Source organism: Thermobia domestica, chromosome 3 (genome assembly GCF_964235325.1).
Source record: "Thermobia domestica chromosome 3, izTheDome1.hap1.1, whole genome shotgun sequence".
NCBI classification, from domain to species: Eukaryota; Metazoa; Arthropoda; class Insecta; order Zygentoma; family Lepismatidae; genus Thermobia; species Thermobia domestica.
This window is the reverse complement of record NC_137456.1, coordinates 334,564,888-334,590,507: the sequence shown is the minus strand read 5'-3', so window position 1 is coordinate 334,590,507 and position 25,620 is coordinate 334,564,888. Positions and strand designations below refer to the sequence as shown.

The 25,620-nt window shown below is 34.6% G+C and overlaps 1 protein-coding gene across 3 annotated transcripts; it reads left to right on the top strand.

Annotated features, from left to right (window-relative positions):
* The first annotated feature begins 228 nt into the window (after positions 1-228).
* LOC145681229 (uncharacterized) lies at positions 229-21,452 on the top strand. Of its 3 annotated transcripts, none has more exons than XM_081752775.1 (2): positions 229-860; positions 17,169-21,452. In XM_081752775.1, the coding sequence occupies exons 1-2, from the start codon at positions 496-498 to the stop codon at positions 17,854-17,856; spliced, it is 1,053 nt and encodes a 350-aa protein (XP_081608901.1). In that variant the 5' UTR covers positions 229-495; the 3' UTR covers positions 17,857-21,452. The 3 variants fall into 3 exon arrangements, with proteins under 3 accessions (XP_081608901.1, XP_081608903.1, XP_081608902.1); XM_081752777.1 differs by having other exon boundaries at positions 238-860; positions 20,568-21,442; XM_081752776.1 differs by lacking the exon at positions 17,169-21,452 and adding an exon at positions 7,411-11,365 and having other exon boundaries at positions 238-860.
* Positions 21,453-25,620: the final 4,168 nt, after the last annotated feature.

Sequence of the window (25,620 nt, the reverse complement as noted above, 5' to 3'; positions counted from 1 at the left end):
TAATAAAAGAACGATAAGTATTGACCATGACTTTTACTTTAATAATATTAACTGAAATAAGACTGAAGATCTTTTTTTTAATTCATGAAATTTAATGAAGTACTAAATCAGGGCTTTTCGTTTAGAATTTAGTCCTATTATTAATTTGTGAAATATTTTGCACTTTTGTTAACAGCGTTCTTTTTTTCTTTTTCTTTCTTTTTTTTTTTACAATTTATGTTTAATTTTATAATGCAGTGAAAAATAGCGGAATTTCAGTAAGGGTAGCGGAACGTGGCGGAATTTTGGCGGCCCAGTAGTGACTTCTCGACTTAAGGACCTGGCAACACTGGAGTAATTATTCTGTAATTTTTAAAGATGTGATTGCATGTTTAGTTGCAAGTATAAAATTGCTTCTATGAACGTTCTTGTAAGCCATTTCATTAACACATGTACCATAAAATAAAATGGAAGTATCAAGCATAGTTGCAAGTTCGTATTAAATTTGTAGCCATAATGGCTGGTGAAGCATCTGTTAAGTTGGAATTTTTGTACAAAGAAGAAATTGATTATGGTTTTCCTCAGGAAGATCCACTCGAAGGGAAAGGATGGACATACGAAATGATAAATGACAGCAAAGAATTAATTTTATCTTCAACCGAAGGAGAGCAAACAAGAGAGAACGATGTAGCTATGTATTCTTCGGATGTCAAAATAAAAATTGGTATGATGAAATCTGAATTTGCAGTACTAAAAGATCCTGCCTTTGAAAATAATATAGAAACACCAAGAAAAGTAGAGGTTGAAGAGACTTGCGCTTCTTACTGTGATGACTACAAACAATTAACTACAAGTAGTTCAAATTCAGTTGGGACAGAAAGGTAATGTTAAATTTTATATACAATAACTGGTTCAGATTGATAATACAGTTACTTGGGTACGAAATTTTATAGTTGTATGGAATACTTTTCGAGAAATAGTTACGGGAGGTAGGCCTACGTCTAACATAAATTAATAATCAACAGTTTGGAAGTGGCGCGGCACACATAGACTAGTTGTACCCAGAAACACAATTGAGTGCACCCATCTTAATGAAGGAATCATTACCTAAAAATGAATACACATTTCAAACCAATTCTTGTAGATATTTTTGATATGGGTACTTTGCGATAGTGTTCCATATATAGAGGCTTGTTTAAGAAAAAACCTCCGTGGCTGAATGGGATCAGAAAATTTTCGAAATACTACCGTGATTTTTTTATACCGGACCAAACGTATAGATGTTTGTAACTTTATCCCCAAGTTATCTCGAATACGCCACTTATCCGAAGGTCTTCCAAAGTCATTAATAAAACATAAGTCTAACTAAAAAAAGGTGGATATTTATTGAAAAACCTATACATAAATTCACTGCATATATTACTTCATTTGCTGAAAGTCTGCTGTTTTTAACTTGAAAATCATTTTTGGGGGACGGAATTGCACTCATCCATATAGTTTCACATCAGCACTTTAGTGTACGTATACAATAAGAATTATTATGTAAAAGACACGAATCAAATTGTGCTGGCTTGCCACTAGAAAGAAGTATGGCTATGTAATTCAGGGCAGGACCGCAGCATGTTGGCCGAAGAAGGAACGAAGTGTTGCGTAGGGAACAGGCGCGTTACAAAAGGTCAATATACATGTAAACAAGCATAGGACAAAACACACTATATGGCATAAAGTGTATTATTTTTCATGGTGAATTGTGTATTTGTACGTTAGTGAAGATGTTATATGAAACATTCCAAAATGTTGCCATTGCTTACTTTTTTCTGTTCCAGTATAATACATTACTAACGTAAATTTTGCAATTATCTTGATCCCTTAAGTTTCGGATATTTCTCTAGTACCGCGACAATTACATTTATACTTCATTTCATTTACAATGGTTAATAGCTTCTTTGTGTGTGAATCCGCGTATAACAGGTTCGATCATGATTAATTTATTTTTATGAAGGTAGGTATCTTAGAAGTAAGAACACAAGATATTTACGATATCTATGTACTAGTCTATTAAAATATTATTTCGAATTGGGTCAAGATTTTACTTTGGCTCGGGCAATGACTTCAATCGGTTCTTATGGGTTCAGTCACTTCCTGGAACTGTTTCTGCCTCAGTCAGTTCTTGGAACTGTTTGTGCCTTTGGAGCTTTCACGTGGTATATACCTTTCACACGCAAATTCACTAACAGTTTGGGTACATTGGTACCTCGCGTTTGCAAAATTAACGTCTTAGTTTTACTTTCACAACACTTTCTCTGATTATTTAATTAATTAATTACATTAATGAATTTCATACAGTCCACGTTTCTATGACTTCATTACACAAAGTCACGCATATATATATATATACGAAATACGATTTGCTTATCTTCCCTACACCTTACATATATTAATACTTTGAAGTAAAATAAGACATTGTTTATACACGGAGCAAATTCAAATATGTCTAACATTTCTTCTCTTGTTACATTTGTGGTACACATGAGGGTAAATATATATTGGAGGGCTCGACGTTTTTACGCATGAGTACACTTGAATACCTACAAGCTTTTATTTTAGATACATATTTACTATTCTTACAATTCACTTACTCTTAGTATATGTACCTGTATTTATTAGTATTTTTATAAGCTATATAACTAGTACTTTTTAGGAAATTGAAAAACTTATAATAGCAAAAAAAGTGTTTCAAATTCGATACTAGTCATGAATTTTGCTGAGCATAAACTAACAGCCTTTTTTCCGGTCTTTGAAAAGATGCTTACAACCCATGGTACTTTGGAGAACACTTCTGGTGTAATCTCTCTTGACACAGAAAACACATTTTTCTTGTATAAGATTTGCACACTACTCATCGTTCTTGTAATGCATCTACAATGTAATGCGTGTCAGAGTTTCGAGCTTCGATAGGGATATACGATCTTGGACCTGGCCTAATTGATGTCATGTTTCCAATGCGAAGAAGACACATGATAACTTCCCTCAAAAACTAGATGTGTGAGTTCATTGTTCGTGTTAAATTCGCAATGCAATTTCCAATGCAATGAAGAATCAACTGCTAAATCGAGCGCATTATTGAAAAGATTCCACCACCGTTTCTTGGATCTGAGTTTGGGTCTGTATGATGCAAGAAGACGATCCATAACGTCAACTCCTTCCATTCCTTCATTGTACTTTTGAATAACGAATAGTCGACTAATTGGAACCTTTATTTTATGTACACGAGAGTATCTCCTCACTGATTCTACTGGCAAGTTTGTAAAACAGTTTGAACCAATAGTTACAACCGCACATATTACCTCTAATTCCGCCTTACAAAGCACACATTACCATCACTTTTGACGTCAAACTTTCCTTTTTCGTCCTTAGCAAGTTTTTCTGTGGAGTCAGAGGACACTGTTGAACACGATTATCTCTTACTGTTTTGTTGCTCGATTGCCTTTTCCTTCTAATTCTAAAACAACATCATAAGATGTGAAGAAATTATAGAAAAGGACTTCGTGCTGGGCATTGTTTTATGTTGGCTATGATTGATGTGAGACTACGAATAACTCGTTCTAATGGGATATCCTCAGTAACGTTATCAGTACTATTGTCGTTTACACCATAGAGGCCCATTGCATATGGATAACCGTCAGAAGAACATAAAAACCATATTTTGTAACCAAAACGGAGTGGTTTTCTACTAATAAACAGTTTGCAGATGTGATGCCTATAGTACGAAACGATGCTTTCATCAATGCTCAGAGATTGGTGAAAGATATCAAACTACTGCAAGTTCTTCTGTAGTTCATCGTATATAGGTCTTATTTTCCCAAATTTGTCTCCTCTTGGTAAGTTAGAATTGTCAACAATATGGTAATATTTTTTGTTCGAAACGGGCTCTTGGCTTTACGGATGACACATTCGGTATGCACAGGTCGTCTGCTGTACTCCAATAGGACTTCTCAGAAGCAAAATATGATACCCACTGAGAAGTAATAAACCAAAAAATTGTAGTAACTGTTCATATGATACTTTTATGTGTGGAGCTCACTTCTGCTGTGCGTACAAATTACACATTTGAACAAGGTGCTCAGTGTATGATGGAGGCAAGATCTTGAAGAAAATATCTATCGGAGAACTACCGTCAAGATTAGGATGAGAAACCACAAGTTTTTCTGGTGAACAAGAAATGGGATTGAGGCTAATTTTCGCAACGTTTTTGCACTTAGGCACACACTGTTTCCCTTCCTTTTTTAGATGATCAAGTTTATGGTATATTTTTGAGCTCATTTGCGTCATAGATGTTATTATTCACTGCCTTTATCAACTCACCACATACGTCCTTACGCATGACAGGAACTAATTCGTCTTCATTTATGTGCTCCTCGTTTGAAATGTCATCTGTTCAATCTGGAGGGAAAATGTAAATATTCATTTGCTCATGATCAGAAACACACAAAGTGTTCAACGTGCCTACTATTTCATCCAGCGTAAAAAATTACCTTGCCATTTCGCGATTTTAGACAACAAATATTCAAACTAACTCGCTACGTACCAATGTTCCCAAATGTGAACATTAAAATATATCATTTGCGCAATAAGAAACGATGGTCTCAGACGCACGTTCTCACCCTAATAAATAGCACAAACATTGAACTCTCAACTGTCCACAGAAAGTCTTGCCAACTTCTATATTACGTCGTAAGCACTCAGTAATACAACCTCTTGTAAAAAGCACGAAAACGTCAATTGTAAAAAAATCGAAATAAATTATTTAATATACATTTTTGTGAAATTAAGGCAAATAAAACAATTAACCATTCTTTCATTTATAATACCACTCAATGTTAGGCCAGAAATATAGAAAATATACAACGCTAGAACACTGAAAATTTCCTGCTTCGAAAAGGGAAAATGGTACCTAAATGGTTAACGAAAAAGTTACCTATTTACGTACGAATCAGCTGAGCGTTCGAAGGGAGTTAGAAGCCACGCAGGTGTAATTTTGATTGCACTTTTGCCACCATGATAATTCCACACGGCGTTACGTCACGATCGGTGGGAGCGACTGGAATGTAATTCCTAAACTGCTTCGGGAACCGGGTAAGAGAAATCGGTTGCACTGTCCGGGTGAAAGTAAAAGCTTGCCCGAATTTTTTATATGTTGTTTATAATTCTGTGGATTTTACAGTAAATCTGTAAAAAATGAATGCTTGCGTGTTGATTCCTCTGGTGTAGAAATTCACAGAGTAGAGTTTTAGTAGAGTTCGATAGTTTAAAGTAGTTGCATCAAGAACATCATAGTTTGGAAAAAATCGTAGCCTTTTTATAAACGTTTGGTTGTAAACTTTAACTGGAGACAAGGAAACATAACGAAATAGGGTTGGTTCAAAATTTACACACACTCCCACTTATATATATAAATATATATATAAACAAATCAATCACGTAGCAAAGATGGAACTCGGTTCGTAGTCTGATTTCAATCAATGAGTTGAAATACACATGTAACTTACAAACCAGGAGAAAAGTACTATCTAGGTGAGAGACCCCCTAGGGTTTGGAATGGGGGAAGATATGAGAACAATCGAAAAGGGCTGCTGTCGGTATCTAATCCATTGTCTTGGCGGTCACTAAACTAATTGGTGATAGATTCAGTAACTAAACCTGAAGTAAGTCAAGAACAATCGCAATTTGCACATTGATATTAATTTTGCTCATTCATAATAATAATAATAAATATAATAATATTTATTATTAATATTATTAATAGTGAATTGTAATTTTACCGGATGAGGCACGGATAACGCAAAAATAATACTCTTCTGTGTTTATTTTTGTCAGTATCTTTAAAATTATTTTCATGCAGCTGCTGGTGTTTCAACTGGAAATGATGAAATAGAAGTTAATGCCGTTCACAATAACAATTTTTAGCTAACCAAATCCAATAAGAATTATTTATTTTAAATTACTTTTTGACAAAGCACACAAGAAATATAATTGCAAAATGTATATTGATAATCATACTCGTTGAGTATTTGAGGAAATCACAGCATGCAGTTTTTTTTTTACTGATATGAAGAACAAATCTCAGAAATACTCTCCCTCTTTAATATTGAGAATGACGCCAATGATCCGTAATGTTTCGAAACCCGTTTCAAGGGGGAAAAGCTAGGAAATAGTTCGTGACATATCTAGGTCGATATTTACACTCCTATAGATTCTAGAAAAGATATTAACCCATTACATTGGTCTAAGAAAATTGACGTGATTTCAAATTGTACCCTATATTAAAAGAGAATATCCGCCATTAATCGTTCAAAATTGAAGGCGTGTATCTATTAGAACTATTGGTAATTTTTTCATGCCTCATACCTATGCCTCCGTACACTTTTCCAAATTCTAAAAAGAAAAACAACTCAATTTTTTTCATTGTTTAAATTTCAATATGATTATTTAAAATGAAACACTTCAATGGTAGTTTTTTCATATTGGCATAAATAACAGGTCAAAATTTAGAATAAATGGAAAATAGAAGAAGAAAAGATTTTCGTTGCTGGTATCTGATGACATTTTTACATTAGATTGCATAAAATTATATATATATATATATATATATATATATATATATATATATATATATATATATATATATATATATATATATATTACTGAGGCAGTAGATACAAGAAAATTTCAAATTATATCCTTTGCATTGAGAAACAGAAAATCTACCATTACAAATTCGAAGTTTGATAACATTTCAAATAGTATGATTGGTAACGTTTTCTGGAGTTGTAGTTTTTAAACGGAACGATTCAACTTCAAAGTGCGAAATGTATGATTTTTTATCTTGTAATTTTTATGAGATATGTGTAGTAAATTTCGAGCTTTATCTTTCCGGATGTGAGAAAAATGTTAAAATGTACCTAGCTACAAGTTACAAAGAGAGTTTAGTTCGTTCTATTTCAAACACATTCGGGCTTAGAAAATCTTGTTTGCACCCTATTGGAAACTATCGTCAAAGTATAAATTTGGCATGACGCTAACTCTACTGGCAAGCTTTAAAAACATTTTGGATCGTTGTATATAATCTTGTTGTAAGGTTGGGTATCTAAAGTGCTGCTTTTCGGCTTGTAACTGCGGATGGTTAAAATAGAGATCCTGTCATTTTTTCGGTGAGTGACAAATATTGATACCATTTTTGGGAATTTAGGAAACATAAAAGATCTCTAGAACAAGCCTCGAAAAATTTCCCAATCGCTCTATTTCAAGTATATTTTAAGATTCAGCCATCTTCTGTATTGCATTTTTTTCTTCTAACTTCAGAAAATGGAACCTGAGGTCAGTCTTTCTTACTAGATGAATAAAATAAATTATCTGTTGTTGTTTTTCTAGATTTTGGACGTGAGAATGACCCTAGATACAAAACAACCATATTTTTTTTATCTGTTTCGTTTGAAAGTCTTTTCACATTATGCGGATTATTCTCGCCACTGTAGCTTGTAACTATATGTACTTTCGGCCTTATTTTACTTTTATTATACGAGTGAAATAAATATTTTTGTAATCTCTTAGCAGTGAATGAATCACACTCTGCATTTTGTAGAAATGTTTCTTGTATGCTTTAGTAGAAAATATATTTTAAAATCAAGGATTTTTTTCATTTCTTAAAACGGTTTCGAATCTGAAATTCGAAAATTGATCCTTCTGGTTTGGAATCTGATATAATACCACCTCTAGTTTTATGAACTGTATACAGAAGTCTTTTTGGTAAGTAATATTACATAATGTCCATAAAACCAAAGCAGCTTTTGAGACTTTTAAGGTGTTACATGCATAAGTTTAATATATTTAAGTTTAATAGAAAATTTTATTATATCGAGAAGCGAATGTTTGTGCATGATTCATCGTCTTAGCACAACATTCAAGGCTATTCAATTTATTTATTTATTTATTTAACAATCACCAAATACAGCTCAGAGGCCATTTTATAGTGGATACCTAGCAACAGCAATAAAAATCAAAAGAAATAGGCAGATGTGGGCCAGGGCCTATTTAGTTGGTACTATCCTGGCATTTGCCTAGTAGGACTGAGGGAGACTGGAAAACCCCAGTCAGGATGGTCAGCAACGGGAATGGAACCCAAGACCTCCCGAATGCGAAGGAAACGCTCTACTACTTGCGCTATTTCGCTCAGTTCTCCCGAAACGGAAAGTAGTTCAAATTTACTATGACGTCCGGTTCATGACTGACTTCCGTACAAGATAAACGGTCAATGCTTTCAAGATGATTTTATTATAAGTATTTCAGTGTCTTAAGAATAGGTCCTATTTCGTCCGTTAACCTTGTTTTCAAACCGAAATTTATTCAGTTTAGTCATTTTGATTTTAGCCTTTATTGCCACACAAGGTAGCTGTAACACACAACGAGAAGTGATTGTTTGTAAACGATTCAGTATCTATATATAACATACGTATCATGACTGTCTGTTACTCTGGCAAAACCGGATGTTGTTCAAATTCACTATTACTTCAGCTTCTTACATTTTCTGCTAACTCCTATTCAAACCGGAGCGATTAAAACCGAGTATGATGCGTTTCGGTTTAAATATTTGTCACCATAGAACGGGAACGATAACACATATTGACAAATGTTTTTTTTTTTTTTTTTTTACATTCAATGGACGGTCTAAAGATGACATACCACACGCGCAACAACCTAGCAAATTCGGAAGTGTCTGAAATTATAAATATAATTCGTTTCTATACTGACTTCTATCTACAAAAGACGGTAAGGGATATCGAGATATGCTTTGTTACAATCGGTTCAGTTCCCAAATGTCGGTACCATCTTCTCCGATAAGCCTTTATTTTGACCGCTAGTTTTTTAAATGTTAATTTCCAGTTTCAACATTATAGCTTCTGAACAAAGACAGACAAGCGTGTGTATGTGGATTTTTCTTGGTTCTTTTTTGTTCATTTCAATATTTCATTCCTTTCTCATCATTCCTTTGTCTTTAGACTAGCCGACATACCCGTGAGACGTGAAACTAAAGAATTCATTTAATTTCATTTTGAATGAAAACGGGTCAATGGTTGAACATTCACCTCTGATACACCTGGGCAGTGCTGCAATCCTAGTTCGCGCCAATCGGACTTTGTGGTAGACAAACGCCGTGTAAGTAGGTTTCCTTGGAGTTCTATTTTCTTCGTTTCAATATTTCATTCATTTCTCATAATCCCTGTCCCGTTTAGCCTGGTCGGCATAAGCGTGTGACATAACACTTAGATTTCATTTTCGTAGCAAAACGAAAACGGTAGCAGGTAGGGTAAGGCGGGTCTATGAAAACAATTCGGCGTTTAATTGCAACATATGATAACGAGAAACACTTTTGTGCAGAGGATTCAGCTTCGCAACACAATGTATGATGACTATCCTCAACATTCTTAAAGTGAGGCAGCACTGGCTCAGTAGTAGAGCGTTCACTTCTGGTGCATGGGTCCTTGTTTCGAACGCAAGTGCTGCCAAGTGAACTTTGTGTTGGACAAACACCGTGTGCGTGGGTTATATCGGGCTTATTCCCCCATCCCGCTACTATCATTCCACAATTTCTTTCATTTCTTATCATCACTGTCTCCTTTAGCCAAGCCGGTGGAAACGTTGACCATAAAACTCAAAGAATTTTAAAATGTCAAGTTGATCCCATTTACAATTACATCCAATTTCAGAACTGATTTTTTTTACAGCAAAAGCGCTAAAAGCTATTAACTTGCGGTTTCTTGCAATCGATTTGGCATTTAAGGAACATGTTCAATTCCTGCGTTGAGATTCTATTCGGACGAGAAGTGATTAGAAATAACGAGAAATGGTTTCAACATTTATCGCCACAGAACAAACTCTAATAAATGGGGAGAAGTATTTTCTTCAAACTGTTCAACGTGACTATTTACAGCACTATACGAGAAACGGAAATCTTAGATTTACCATTGCTGTTTAAACACTGATTTCCGTAGAGCCAAAACGCTAAAAAATATGGATGTGTTCTTCGACTCGAGTTTGCTGGTCGAGAAAACATTACTTTCCGTTGAAGCTCTATTCAAACCATAGGTGTTTAAAATTACCAGTTTCCAGTTTCAACTTTTATCGACGTAAGACGAAAGTTGTGACAAATAGCGTGTAATTATTTTATTTAAAAAGATTTCAGCCATTTCCAGCGTCTCAGGTCAAGTTAGCATAACTATCGACAACACTGTTCCAAAACAGAAATTGTTTCAAGCTTACAATTATTACCAGTTTTATTAAAACGATAAAACATATTGATATAAGTGCTTTTTAATTCATTAATTTGACAAGAATTGGTTTTGTTTTACGTTAACTCTAAGATGAAACCGGAAGAGGTTGAAACTGTCCATTTCTGGTTTCAAAGGTTATCATAAAAAACCCAAATGATAATAGATGTCGACAAGTTATATTTGGAAAGAATATAAGTTCTGTTTCTTATATAAAAGCTCACAACCCGCAGCAGCGCATCGAAACCGGAAGTGGTTGAATTTATTGGTACTTCTGTTATCAGATTTTCATACAGAAAAACTCGAAAAGATGTAGAGGGATGTTTTTGAGACCTTTTCAGCGTCCCAAGTGTAGCTTGTATCTCATCCCTCCACCCTCTATTCAAATTGGAAGTGCTTCAAATTAACGATAGTTTTCAAGATTTATTTGGACAGAATTAATAGCGTAAGAAAAAATAACCCCTTCTTTACATGGAATCAGTGTCCAAGGAACAAACACTATTTTTGACCTTGTTCTCTATTGCAGCCAGTATTTACAGATGTATTACCTCCAGTCTGAATATTGAATTCGCTTAGTTTGGAAGTCTTAGTTCCACACTTTAAATCTATATTCACTTGTTTAACTTGGGTATTGGCACGGATGATTCGTGTAATATATGTCACTAGGTTGACCCCTAGTCATAGATGAAAAAATTCGAGCAGTGTAACAGATTTGTGGCAGACGTGCGAATTATTAAGGACGATGTAGCTGCTTCACCCTTTTTTCCTCCAGTGCCACCAGTTATTGTTATTTTAACTACTATCCAAAAGTAAAGCAACGATATTTAATTCGTCGTTAAAACAATGATATATTGTTACCCACGCCACGTTCTTACCATTTCGACATTTACTTTGTATATCTCACACATTCGCTAACATCCTATTACTTATTCAATCAATTAAAAGCATTTCACGAACTCGTTTAACTTGATCATTTGTAGTTCTCTTACTGTACCAAAATATTTCGGTGAGATTTTTGAACAGCTGTTTATTTCCTCATTTTCATATGTACGCGATACTTTGTCCGCTTCTATCATTTTGCTAAGTATCATAAATAAAAGCTAAAGCTCTTGGGCTCTATGCAGAATCGTTCTGACGTGTCATTAGAGCCATGCTGAAGGGTTCGACGGCCCCTAGTATGACGGTAATCATACGTCAGAACTACTCTGCATTAGCGTCCGGTAACGCACCGGACTTACGAGTGTAAGGTCGTGAGTTCGATTCTAATTTGGGTCACATTTTTTGGTATGCAATGATATAATCGTTAGCACATGTGTAATTATATCAGTAAACTTTCGTCCCGTTCAATGAATTTTATTCATGTGTGTGTTACAAAAGTTTACTAGCTTGTATAATTCTAAAGCAAAATACCAGTGGTGTGTTGTAGAAGAAATTTCCTTTGGATGTATAATAATTTTTGTAAGTGATAGTTGTTGATGTAATCATGGAGATAAATGTAGATATTTGTATAGACCTATCACACAGCTACAGTTGTATTTTTAACATATGGCCTGTAAACATTACTTGTAATCGAGTAGAAAGAAGATACTGTCTGTTGAACAGATTCACAAGATATCTCAACTGTAAATAATGCACATGCAATACTACGTTGAAAAATGGATCATTTACCCAACTATCTCGCCTCTAATTAAGCTGAATAACATTACATTTTGCAATATATTGTATTATATAGATGGTTAATAACATGCAGGAAATAAGACCTACGAATTTTCAAAACAAAATTTGAGTAAGTTACTTAACGTTATGTGAAGTAAATGAAGGTTCATGTCACTAAATGTAGAGTCGATGTTCATAAAAGAAAGATATCAGATATATTTACAAAAGTAATGCAAACAAAATATCTAAGCTAATAGTTTCACTTTGTTTGCGACAGAAATATGCATGGGAATTGTAATATTCTTCTTAAAGTGTAAAACTATGTAGGCGGGTTTGTAGGTCAGAAGCGACAAGAGAGATTATACAACAGGAGCCTATTAAAGTGCGTGATAGAAAACCAGTGTAGTTTGGTTTAATCGTGGATTATATCCAGTAGAGGTGTTCTTTATCTGACGCCATGAGCCTACGGGACCACTTAACCACAGGGTGTTTGTGTTTTGTATATTACCGTATGTATACTTAAGTTTAACGATGAAGAGTATATTGCATTTTCTTCAGTTCTCACATATGCAGGTAAAATTACACAGCAAAAATTACTATCAAAACTTCTATTGGAACCATGGTCTGTTGGAAATATTTAACTCTTTAGGCTCTCATTCATAATTTCGTGAACGTATGCACAATAAGTTCTTTGCTTTTAGCCAGTGAAACAAGCACCCGACACCTCTACAACAGTATATCAAAAATACCAATGCTTAACTTCAACTTTTGAATTCCACAGATCGTTCCGTATACAGAGCCAGGGTAAACTTATTGTACACTGGCTCAGGATCGTTGCACTTTCACAGGCATACTTTTGGCTGGATTGAAATATTGACCTGTTTCAAGATGCATTTCTACAAAGATAAAGAAACTTTAACTAAGAAAGTATAAGTGTAATGTGTATTTTCTTCGGAATCCGTTGGTGAAGCCTCGAAATAAGATATTTTTTAAATTTTTATTTTAAATGTGTTCTTCTTCTTTAGTTTCGGCCTTTTAAATATTTATATAGGTTAAGTGTTAATCACAACATTAAAAATATTGTATCATAATTTTCAATCCCTCTATCGCGTAAAAAAGTTATACCATGTATAAACCATTAAAACTAAGTAGATGTACTGAAGAAAAATTTCCCACAAGGTGCTCTCCCTTGAATATTTTTGTGTATTAACTCGCGAACAAAACCGGCAATTCGAACTAGATTTACTTAGGAAAAAATTGTGATTCTGTTTTGCCAGTTCACATAAGTTAACATTAAATTGCGTTATTTATATAAAAAATGATGAAAATATTTTGTTTGCCTGATTTTTTTTTCTTTTTTAAATTTTGTGCCACGAGGCCTTCTGCAGTTTTAGACGTTTCACATATTAGAATACCGAAACTAGTCTATATGTAGTGTTTAAGATGTATGGGTTCACAGCTGTATAATTTTTCTTGGCATTCCAACAGAAATGTAGGTATCCTAGTTTATTTTTTTTTATATGCTGGCAAAGCTGTGATCACTAAACTGCATCAGATGATGTGTAATGGATATCTGTGCAATACATCTTATTCGGAGGTCAGATCGGAAAGCAACGTGCAATATTTTTTCCCAAAAAATTTTAATATGCAAAAACCAAACAAAGCACAAATAAAGTTACGTATTTGATCCACTTTTCTACAGTCACCAACTTTCTCAATACGTTTCTATGAGCGTGGTACCGGATTAAAAAATGAAATGAAATTTTTAAGTTTTACGTCCCACGGTTATGCCGGTTAGGCTAAAGGAGACGGTGATGATGAGAGATGAGTGAAAATGGTGGAATGAAGAAAGTGGGAGGAAACGGGAGAACCCCGAGAAAACCCACGAGCACGGTGTTTGTGGTACCGGATTAAGGATGCCCTGTTCGTAAAGTCTGTTATGGTGGAGTATAGGAATGTGCGGACTGCTGTTTTAACTTCCGCATCTGTCGCAAAATTTTGACCGGTGAGGAATTTCTTCATGAGAACATAGAGATGTGAAAGTGTGAGACATAAGAGACTTGTGGACTGGCAGTAATGATGAAGTTTAACGTTGTCACCATTATTGTAGCGGCGTTTGTCACGCAGGGCACGACGCAACAGTAACCAAAGTTTTAATTAACGTTGCAGCATTTACAGTGGTCCTGTGTTTAACAAATCCCCAATAAAACAACAAAAGTCGCAGAACACTGTCACAAGCACTTTTCTCGCAAATTGAATTACGTTTAGTTTTTGTCGTGTTGGAAACCAGTAGGTTTCCACTCCATAAAAACGTGCTTGGTCTCGGGCGTCTAATAGTATGCCCAAGACATCCACGATTGAATACAGAGGGCATAACGCTTTAGGTGATCCAAGCATGTCATCATTCGCTGAACTTAGTGGTTATCTGTCAGGTTCTTAAGCACCTTGGGAGCACCAACTTTATGGAATTGCAACGTGTCCTGAGCAAGGTCGTACACTACAGCATAGTAAATGTTGAATTTCTGCAATAAGGTTCGGAGGTGCACACGACGGTCACTAAGAATTGCTGGCTGGATGGCGCTGATAATCTGCAATGTTGAAGCCTGTTACCGGGCGCCTGGAGCTTGGCTGAATGCACAATAACTGGAAACATTGCAACAGTCCATATAATCGTCCCAAGAAAATATACGGTACGCATGTTACAGTAATTTTCTCTTGGTGTACGCCCTTTGATTCATTGAAATCTAATCATAACTGGCTTCTCTTCACAATTGGGGGACAGTAACAGGGCGCCATATTTCTTTCGTAGTTCAAGTATGTGTTACTAGAGCTACATAGGAAAACAAAGAAATCTCAGTAGCGCAAATGTCAAACTCTCTCGTCATGCAATTTCATAATTCCAATGGAACACATGGGGAGAAAAAATTATTGTGGTATACATTCTGCCCTCGAATTTAAATCATATGGTAATTTTATGCATTTAGGAAACAATGGGAATTTCCCGTTTTCGTTCCTTAAATCCAATAACACTTGTCAACTGGTTTTCAGGAAACATTTCAATTACGAGACCCGGCAATAACGTAAGAAGAATGTCTTTTTTAGCTGATACTGGAAACCCTGCAAACTTAAACCGCCACTACAAACGGGTTAAGGGAGCTTGTGCGAGGCAGTTAATATCAGACGCACATTTTCTCTATTTATGTTCAGTTTATCCTCAATCATTTTCACGGTTAATCGTCTATCCTCTGAGAGAAGTTCCCTCTCTTTGTCTGTGCCCTCCTCCATCCATATTGTTGTGAGTCGCCCACTACGATGTTCATCTTCGATTTCTGTTCTGCCTTCCGCTAACATTTTGTACCAACAATACACCTCTGCTATTGATAACAGTTTATTTCCAAAGGCCTGCTAAATCTTCCGGTACGTTATCGAGGCAGTTTCACCAAGTTTCATACAGAAGGCGATTCCGTAGCACTAGTCAATATTACGTGCTTTCGTTGTTGTGACAGGGGTCGAACACACGATCGCACTCTTTAACTTCTAACTTCAGAGTGAAAAATATTTCGTGCGTGCCACGTGCTGTGCTATTGGAGCAGGCCCAATGCCACACTCTGGCGACGGTTTCACACTGCAGCGTTGCTAGCAGAAGCTAAAACAGTTTTCTTATTACTTTCTTGTCGAACTTCGTATATTGTAAAATTAACCTTCGTAACGTAATCCACTTGTCTGATACTCTGCTTTCGCGTACAATTTAAAGTTTTTCTCTTACTCATAGGACACTAATTCTAATGATAGTAACGTAAAAAGACAATAAAAAGTAACAAAAGAGGGAGACAGAGTGCGCATCTGTGTAAAGTATACTTTCAAGGTATTCACATGTGTCCTGAAATTATAGCAGAGAATTTGTAGCTCAACTGTAAGTACTGATAATTTTATGTTCAATGTTACTCTTCTCCCTGTTGAATATAGCATTTTCCAATACACCTGTGCATGCAACCGTTTATTTTAAACGATAAGCTTATGTTAATTTTCCTTCTTTGACAAGCGAGACACATGAGATATTAATTTTTGACGTATATTTGTTGATCCTCCTTCTCTCCTTATAATATCAATTTGAATGGAAGTAACATGATAAAAACTTAAGTAAAGATAGGTACTCAACAAAATAGCTAACTTATTTTAAATAGTAAAGATGACTTTCTTTCATAATTAAATATATACCATGTTTCTTTAATTTTATTAATATTCAGGGCGTCGCATTCTCAAACGTTCGTATTTAACAAGAGTGCTTTTTTCACCTAGATGTATATCAATAGACTTAAAGATTGTATAACGGTTTAAAATTTAATATCTCAGAGTATTCAAATGATATTAGAAGCACTAGTAGAGACTAGCATACTGCTTGAAATGGCGTGTTTTCTACAAAATTTATAAAAATGGTGTTAGTCTTGTTTTCTTTCTTTGTCATAATACGAACTGTTTTGGTAGTTGTAATTTCAAAAATCTCTCGCAATTACTAAATGTTATAACACAAAAAATAATGATATAGTACACAAGTACTGTCAGTGAGAGCGTGCCATGCCACCATTTTCACCTGTAATATTCAGATGTTCATTCGATAGTGTAACGTGGTAATATGCATTTAAGTTAAATCCGATAACTGATAGATAAATGTAGATACGATTTCAGATATCAAACTAAAGGACATCCTTTTCTTCGGAGATTAGAAATGATACTGGAACACCTCAATAGTTCTCTTCTTCTAATATCTACAAGATTTTATGTAATATTACAATAGTATTATAAATCAGTTTATCGGGGGAAAGTGCAAAACATTGTATCTCCACTTTTTATGGAATTTTAGATTTTGGTTGCATTCAATTTCCCACATCTGATTCTACGTGCGTGTGAAAGATCGTAAACCAAAACCCGGTAAAGAAAAACGTGAAAAAACTAACTTTTAAAACCTGGTATCGCATATAAGATAGGGTAAAAACAGAACAGATTTATTGCTCTCCTGAAAGTTTGGTTTTGGTGAGTTATGAGGTTTAGCACTTTCGCCATACTAAAACTTATGATTACCTTCAAAAGCCTCACGATAAAAATGCAATATTTTTGTTGCTCTTTTTTAGATGCAAACTTATGCATTTCTTTGTTGTTCCATATAGTGTACCTAGATTTCCACTCCCTATTTTACTGAATTTATTACAGGATCCATACAAATGAAAAACCTCATACATGCCAAGAGTGTGGAAACAAATTTAATTACCGTTCTGATTTAGCTAGACACATATTAATACATACAGATGCAAAACCTCATACATGCAAACAGTGTGGCCACAAATTTCGCCACCGTTCAAATTTAGCTAGACACATGTTAACACATACAAATGAAAAATCTCACACATGCCAAGAGTGTGGGAAAAAGTTTAATTGCCGTTCTGATTTAGGTAGACACGTATTAATACATACAGGTGCAAAACCTCATAAATGCAGACAGTGTGGTGGAAAATTTAGTCAGCGTTCACATTTAGTTAAACACATGTTAACACATGCAATTGAAAAACCTCACACATGCCAATGGTGTGGAAACAAATTTAATTACCGTTCTGATTTATCTAGACACATATTAATACATACAGGTGCAAAACCTCACACATGCAAAGAGTGTGGTCACAAATTTCGTCAGCGTTCAAATCTGGCTAGACACATGTTAACACATACAAATGATAAACCTCACACTTGCCAAGAGTGTGGGAAAAAGTTTAATTGCCGTTCTGATTTAGGTAGACACGTATTAATACATACAGGTGAAAAACCTCACACATGTAAAGACTGTGGTAGAAAGTTTAGACAACGTCCACATTTAACTAGGCACATGCTAATACATACAAGTTAAAAATTTCAAATATGCTAGACACAAGTTAAAACATGCAAATGCATGTACATAACCTCATAAATGGGAAGAGCGTGGAAACACATTCTGTCAGCGTTCAAATTTAGTTGCACACATGTTAGTACCTACAGGTGAAAATCCTCACAGATGCTAAAAGTATAGGAATAAATTTATTCGACGTTCACATTGAGCTCCACACATGTTAATACATACAGGTGTGAAAATTTCACATGTGCGAAGAGTCGAATGAAATTTAGTGAACGATCAAAGTTGGTTAAACATACGTTGATACATGAATGTGAAAAACATTACTTATACCAACGGTTTGGGATACTTTGTCGACGTTCAAACTTGACTAAACATATCCTGATACACAGTTAAGAATCCTCATACACGGCAAGACTGTCAGTAGAGATTTCGTCAAACTGCATTTGCTTGTACATACGTTATTACACATAGGTGAAATTTTTCTTCAATGCCAAGAGTTTGAAGTTGATTTTGAGTTTAACGTCCCGTTCTGCATTGAGATTATGTGGACCCTCTTATAAGCGTGGTATCCAAACCACGAGCTACCGCCGGGAATCGAATCCAGGATTCCAACACCAAAGGTGCGTACGGTAACCGCTCAGCCATGAAGGAGCTCCCATGGAAAAAGTGTGGGATACGATTTGTGCAAAATTAGCATTCGGCAGAAGGCAGTAATTAACACAGGAAGAAGAGTTCAGTGTGTGAAAAGTGATTTAGTTTAAGTTCAATTTTGGCAAAGCATATGTTAGCACACAGTAATGAGAAACCTGATATATCGAAGGAGTGTGGAAAAGAAAGATTTTGGAAAAGATCAAACACTGCAAAAGATATTAAAACATAAATGTTATAAAGCTCACAGGTGCCATAAGTTTATAAATTTTTCTCGCAAATTCAATTTTTGTAAAACACCCACCCAGCACAGGCAAGTCCAAATATGATCTAGGAATTTAGCCGCTTTAGGTCGTCTGAATGTAAGATGGACCAACATGTTACGTGCGAACTGCGTCCATCAGAAAGTAAACCCATTGATACTTGACCATGAACATATAGTGTACCTTAACAGAACACTAAGAGGATGTCTTCTGAACGTTTGTATAGATCTTAATAGTACCCCATGGAACGTCCATTACATGTCCGCTTTTTGAGAGTCAGTGCGTCAGTGAGGGACATATCGGACGTAAGTAGGTGTTCAGTATATGTCATTAAGACATTGATGTGTACGCTTATAGACGTTCATTTGTCGTGGATGTGAATTTTAACAGAGGTAAACCTTTTGTCGAAAATTTTTCCAGTAAACCTTCAGGAATTCAAATGTGTGCCCAGTGGACATCAGATACGTACCTGTATAAAAGTGCAATATATGTCGTGCCGATGTCAGTAACTGAGTTTTGTGAACGTACACAGACGCCCAGTAATCTGCCGTAGACGTAAAACGCAGGTAAAACGAACGTTTGGTCCAGTGGGCTATTCATACGTATACCGAGGGTCGTTTCATAAGAATATAGAGAGACGTCCACTAGATGTTAGACAATCTCTGTGTGTGCGAATATGGATGTGAACAGGCGTCGAATGTTCAAATTAAAGGCAGCACGTAAGGGAAATCTTATCGGTAAAAATATAGTTTTCTCGCGTCGAACTCATCCGTTAAACGTATATTTTAATATAACAATATACATTAATTCAGTAGAAGAGGTTGCTTTCCTTTCCTTAGTTCCAGACAAGAAACCTCTTGATTTTACCGAAATGCTTTCCCTTAAGAGACGCCTCAAATTTTGGCTCTATGCGTCGTCTGTAGCGGAAAAACACAGCTCGTCATACCAACGCAGCTGTGGAAACAAAAGTGACATAATCAAAACATTGACGTCTACAAAAAAGGCTATATAAAAAGTGGATACCAATCAAGCAGTACCTCAAGAAACATTGTAAAATGTACTTCAGCAATCAGGTCTTTGACTTTTACGCGGATATTATATTTGTATTACATGAACTCTGGAATACATTAAGTAACTAAACAACTGTTAAGAATTACTCAACTACATATTAAAACATTTCTACAAAGAAAAAAGTATATACGCCCTTGGTTTGGCTTTACTCTTCAAGATAATATCTACTACAAAACAAAGAATTAAACACTAATTACATGCGCCTATAATACGTTCAATTCTTCCCCACGTGCAGGCAAAGCTTGATAGTATAATTATGAATACATGCATTCCATGTAATTAAATTATAATGGACAGGAGTGACTGTATTTACGTGATTGACTGTACAAAATTGACTTCAATTTTGGTTATTATGTCCACTTGCTTCACAACAACAATAAAAAAAATCACATATTAAGACACATAATGTCATTAATCCCTTCACATTCAGTTACACATAAACATTCATCAATATAGTTATAACTAAAATAAAACAGGTAATTGTCATGAATAAAAAGACACAACACATACAGCATACATATGCCTAAATATGTCCAGTGGAGATTCAATGTACGTGTACGGTGCCTTAATCAAGGGTTTTGGGACACCCAAGAACGTGACCCCTTGCGACGGCTTAGTTTTTATTTACCGAGTACATCATCTTTTCGAGAGATTCATAAGTTTGCCAAACAATCATATATAAAATTTAAGAGCATTTAGTTGCTCTGGTTAATAAAATACTTTCATTTCCTCTGTATTTTTCAGCTTTTAAAATTAAATCATCTATTTTGAATGAACTGTGTATTGTGCGAATTCTTCCTATATTTCCATGCCCAAACCTACTGCTGGGCTCCATATTTGCGGAAAAAAAGTAAATTATTACGTAAAGAATTTGTCGGGTACATTACGAAGATAAGCATATCATACCTTCCTTTTCTATGACAGAGGACACAGTAAATAATCTGAGACACTTTTCAACGAACAGTTACATGGAAATCAATGTATAATATTTTCTGTCTCCTCATCAAAGACAAACATCGGCTAAACATTATGTTGTAAAAACAGTCACAACATCCGAGTTAAGATGTAAATTAGAAATAAAGTTTTTCATTAAGGCTCGGATTTCTATGAGGTCATATCTTCATCCTATCTTTTTATATGTATAATTAAATATAAACATATTTCTGATTGTTGTAATAAAGAAAATGTTTTTGTTAATTATATATATGTATATTTGAACCATATTTTGGCGTGAGGCCATGTGGGCTTGAAGTGATACAAAAACTTATTTTTGATTATATTTTAGACGGGTTTCATTTTTGTTTAAATAGATATATGTCATTATTAGGATTGAGGATATGGTCATTCAGCTTTTGTCTTATAATGTCAGTAATATGCTGTGATCTATTCTTCAGAGCTTACACATATTCATTCAGGCCAAAATAACTACGTAAATGCCTTAACAAATGATTATTCTTAGAAATATATTTGTTAAAAATTCAAGTTTAAATGCATTTTCAGTAAAAAATGATTTACTTCGTGTGTATTTGAGCACATTTTAAGTCATAGTTTGTATTTTTTCGGTCATAAAACATGCATATTTTCAACTTATTGGTCATAGAGATTCGAACCCTAGTTGTTATATTTCTCCGATTATGATTGGTAACCTATACCAGTTAATTGCTGAGGACAGGATTCCATTTTTGTTCCTTATGTAGGTGATTATTCAACAAGATATAAAAAGCTGGTCTAAGAGAAACAATCACTTTTCAGATATCCTGGATGCGGACCTACGTACTCCAGAAGTAGCCATTTCAAACATACCGTATATTGTTTCCTAGCATTTGCAAATATTACAAAGAAAAACTAAATTTAAGGGTAGTTTACACTGTCTTATGATCTATATATAAGGAGATAAGTTAGTTTGCATTAATTCTATACGTTTGCTTGTAACTTTACTGTCTGACCACGGAATTTTATCAGATAACTTTCATTCTCTGTTCACATCTCAGAGCATATGTTATACTTTTTGAGTATCATTCTGGTTGTCTGGTTGTAATCTTAAAAAAAAAAAAAATATCGAAAACTTTAATCGCCTTGGGAAAATCATCGATTTTCCATTATTTTACCTAGTAAAGGATTTTTTATCTATATAAAAACATAAACAAGAATTTTCAATGTAAAAATAGTAGCACAATTTTTATATCTGGACATGATAAGTACTACCCACACAGCAATGAAATATTTTCAAAACGTTTCTATAACATGCCATCATTTTCCTTCAGAAAATGTATCCTACTTCCCTTAAGGAAATGGTTTTTTAATATTTCTCATGGAATATTTTAAAATTATTTACTAATAACGCAGACAACATTTTCTTACATATGCCAAAATATTTTCTTTACATGACAGAATATATTTAGTGAATATTTCTTGTACATCACAGAAAATATTTAGAGAATAGTTTCTGTGCATGACAAAATATTTAGGGAATATTTTCTGTATATGACAAAATATTTACAGAATATTTTCTGTACATGATAAAACCCAAAGCCCATAGGCCAACTCTGTTACTATTGCAGATACGAAAACAAGGTAAGATGAAGAAGGAAATTTTTAAAATGCAGCAAGTTTTGTTTTTATATTAGTATACTGCCCAATAATAACGAAAAGTACAACGCTGCTACTGTTGGACAACACTGAATGAAAGAAAGTGTGGTTTAAAATTATTTGGACCAAAGGGAACGGAAAGACACAATGAAAAATATAGTGCAAGACCCAATTTCGCGTCCTTCGTATCTGCACTCCCCCCTGTCCCCCCAACTCCGTGGTTCCTACGCCACTAGCGTGGATATTGCATTTGCATGTTTATCGTTCACTGTGTCTCCTTTCAACTCTTCTCGGTGTAGATAATTTCAAACCACACATTCATTCACTCGTGTAGCCCGACATGATGTATGGTAACGCATTTTCTTTATTGAGTGCTACACTAGTACAAAAACAAGTGTTGCTGGAAGTTAAAAGAGTCCTTACATATCTTACCTTGTTTCCATACCTGCAATAGTAACCGAGTTGGCCTATGGGCTCCGGACTTTTTCGTTACTCTGCATATATGACGGCTTCTTGCTGGGAACAAATAGCACGCGATGATTGTGAAGGCTCTAATTTGCAGTCTCAACGTCGCAACATCACATAAGACACCCCAACATACATAGACGGCGTGGCAACATACCAGTAATAGCAGTGGAACACCCACAAGCATTCTGTGTGTAAATAAGTTTGAGTTAATAATAATAATAATAATAAAGCAGCTTATTACGAGAGCAAGCTAACATTATGTAGTTATAATTTACACTGTCCACTATAATAAATATACATATATATCAGTTTATATCGGTTAGTAGTTAAATAAAAATATAAATGTACACTATTCTGGCTTTATTTATTTAAATTCTCTTCAGCAGCATCTTCATGCTGCTCGTATTATTTGTTTCTATACATTAAGAACAATCTTCTCAAATATCAGAAATTCACATTTTAACTTAGAAACACTTGTTCTAGAAAATTATGTCACTGACACTAATTAAATAAAAATCAACAACAATATTTACTGAAAATATGTTTTACAAATCTACGGCGCATAGGCAATAGATCTTTTCACGAAATGTTACTTTTTGCTACTTTCAAGAAATATCACATTGCTGAATAACCAGAAATATATATTTGCTTCTTTATAACGTCACTTTTGATTACCAAAACTAACTATAATTTCGATGCTGTGAATTGTCAGTTAAAGTTCTGTGGAACTGTAGCTGAATTCTTAACTGATCTTCTTGTTCGTCCCTGTATGACATGCTGAACCCATATCCCAATAATCTACGCTATCTCATCGTTAGTTACGTTTCTCTTGTGTTACACAGTTTCTGAAAATAAAAATAATAGAGATCCCTGTTAATAAAAATAATAACATAATAACAACAGGGAATGATTAAAGATCAATTATTACATCTTATACTTACAAAAATATTTAAAATGTTTGTGTAGGAACTACAGCAGCTTGTGAAGACAATATTGTGTTACAAAACTAAAATCCTGAAGAAAATGTAAATGGCAAGGAAGACAACAGCTACAGGTGAAAGTGACATACCTCAGAGTAGCTTACTTACGGACGTTGTAACATGTTGAAGCGGTCACACATTTATTTTTTAAAAGTATAGCATCCTATAAATATTAAACCTAATATTAAAAAATAATAATAATAATAATTTGAAAACATGTGGCAGCATTTGAGTTGATGAAGAACTAGCGTCTCATTCCGAAGGCTCTGATATCATATCTGGACCCGATCATTCTTTTTCCCTCAGTCGCACCAGGTGAATGCCGAGGTGGTTACTAAGGCCTTGATGACCGCTACCTTGCTCGATTTCTTTCCCCACGGAGCAGGCCATACATATTACTTTGCCTTATACAAATGAATAATTTTGTTAACGTTGCATTGCAAAGAATACAAAAAATCGCGAATGTAGGAATGAATCATGAAATGCTCAAGAAAACTACCAACATGACAGAACAATTCAGTAAAAGGATGAAATATACTCTATACATATTCAGCTCTCTCTTCCACGGACACTTAAATATAGCGTGTCACTTGAAGATGGGAAAATTGCACATTTTGCTAAAAATAAGTATTTTCAAAGTGTTTTAAATGTTATAACAGCGCTTGTAGTACATGCTTTTGGGAAGTAAAGTTTACAGGAAGATGATTCTGAGAAGTATTCATGGCACAACAGTATGTATTTAAAAAGGGCACCAGAAAGTTTTTCCTTTTTTTTTTTACAAGAATTTAAACATAGTGTATCGCTCTTCAAATGACAACTTCTATAATTTTTTTCCACTCTGAAAATGAAATTAAAGAACAGTAGGGAGAGTTTCTTATCTATTATTGTGTTAGTAATTAATGAGTGAAAGCTGTTACCTTTTGCAGCGTGCCAACTAAATTGCTCAGCTATTACACTTGTCTTTTTATGGTGTTTCATGTGATGGCTTCTGAGCTGTGACCTCCAAGTTTGTCATTTCTTAGACCTGTAACGAAATACACACTAAGCACTCAAGTAATAGTAATGGAAATTTAGCGCATACAACTGATGTCCTTAAACAAATTACATTGATTTTAGAGGACAGTGTCACCGAGTCACTTGCAATTGGCGCATCCTCAACGATTAATATTTGCACTGACGTTTCGTTTTTCCAATAAAAGAAAGTTACATACTAATTTTCAAGCAGTTGTACAGGGTTGGCAAAAACCATGGTTTTTATTGAAAAAAAAAACAAAAAACCAGGTTTTTTGTTTAAATAATTTACTCTATGTATTTATATTAGATATGGACAGAAATTAGTTTGTTTCGTCTTGGTGTTATTATGCAACAACAAGGTTATGCTGGAAGGGAATCCAAACCGTTTCTCAGCTTACATTCAAGAAAAATTGTATATTTCGACACGTAACCGGGATTAATTGGTCACAAATGAAATTGCCGACTCACTCACAGACGCCTGATAAAAATACGTTGTACTGAACTTTACATAGGCCTAGTTGTTAATATAATTGTCAAGAGTCATTTCCGAATTACAAAAAGATAAGCAGTTACACAAGTAAAAACATTATACTGAATTACATATAAATCGAGAAGCTCCCGCCTTAGCCACTGGGAAAATTCTGTTATTAGTTTAGATGTGTTTGTATGTAAAATTTTAAGGTCAACGTATCATATTAATTACAAATTTATGTAGATAACATTCAACAAAATTAAAAAAAAAGTCG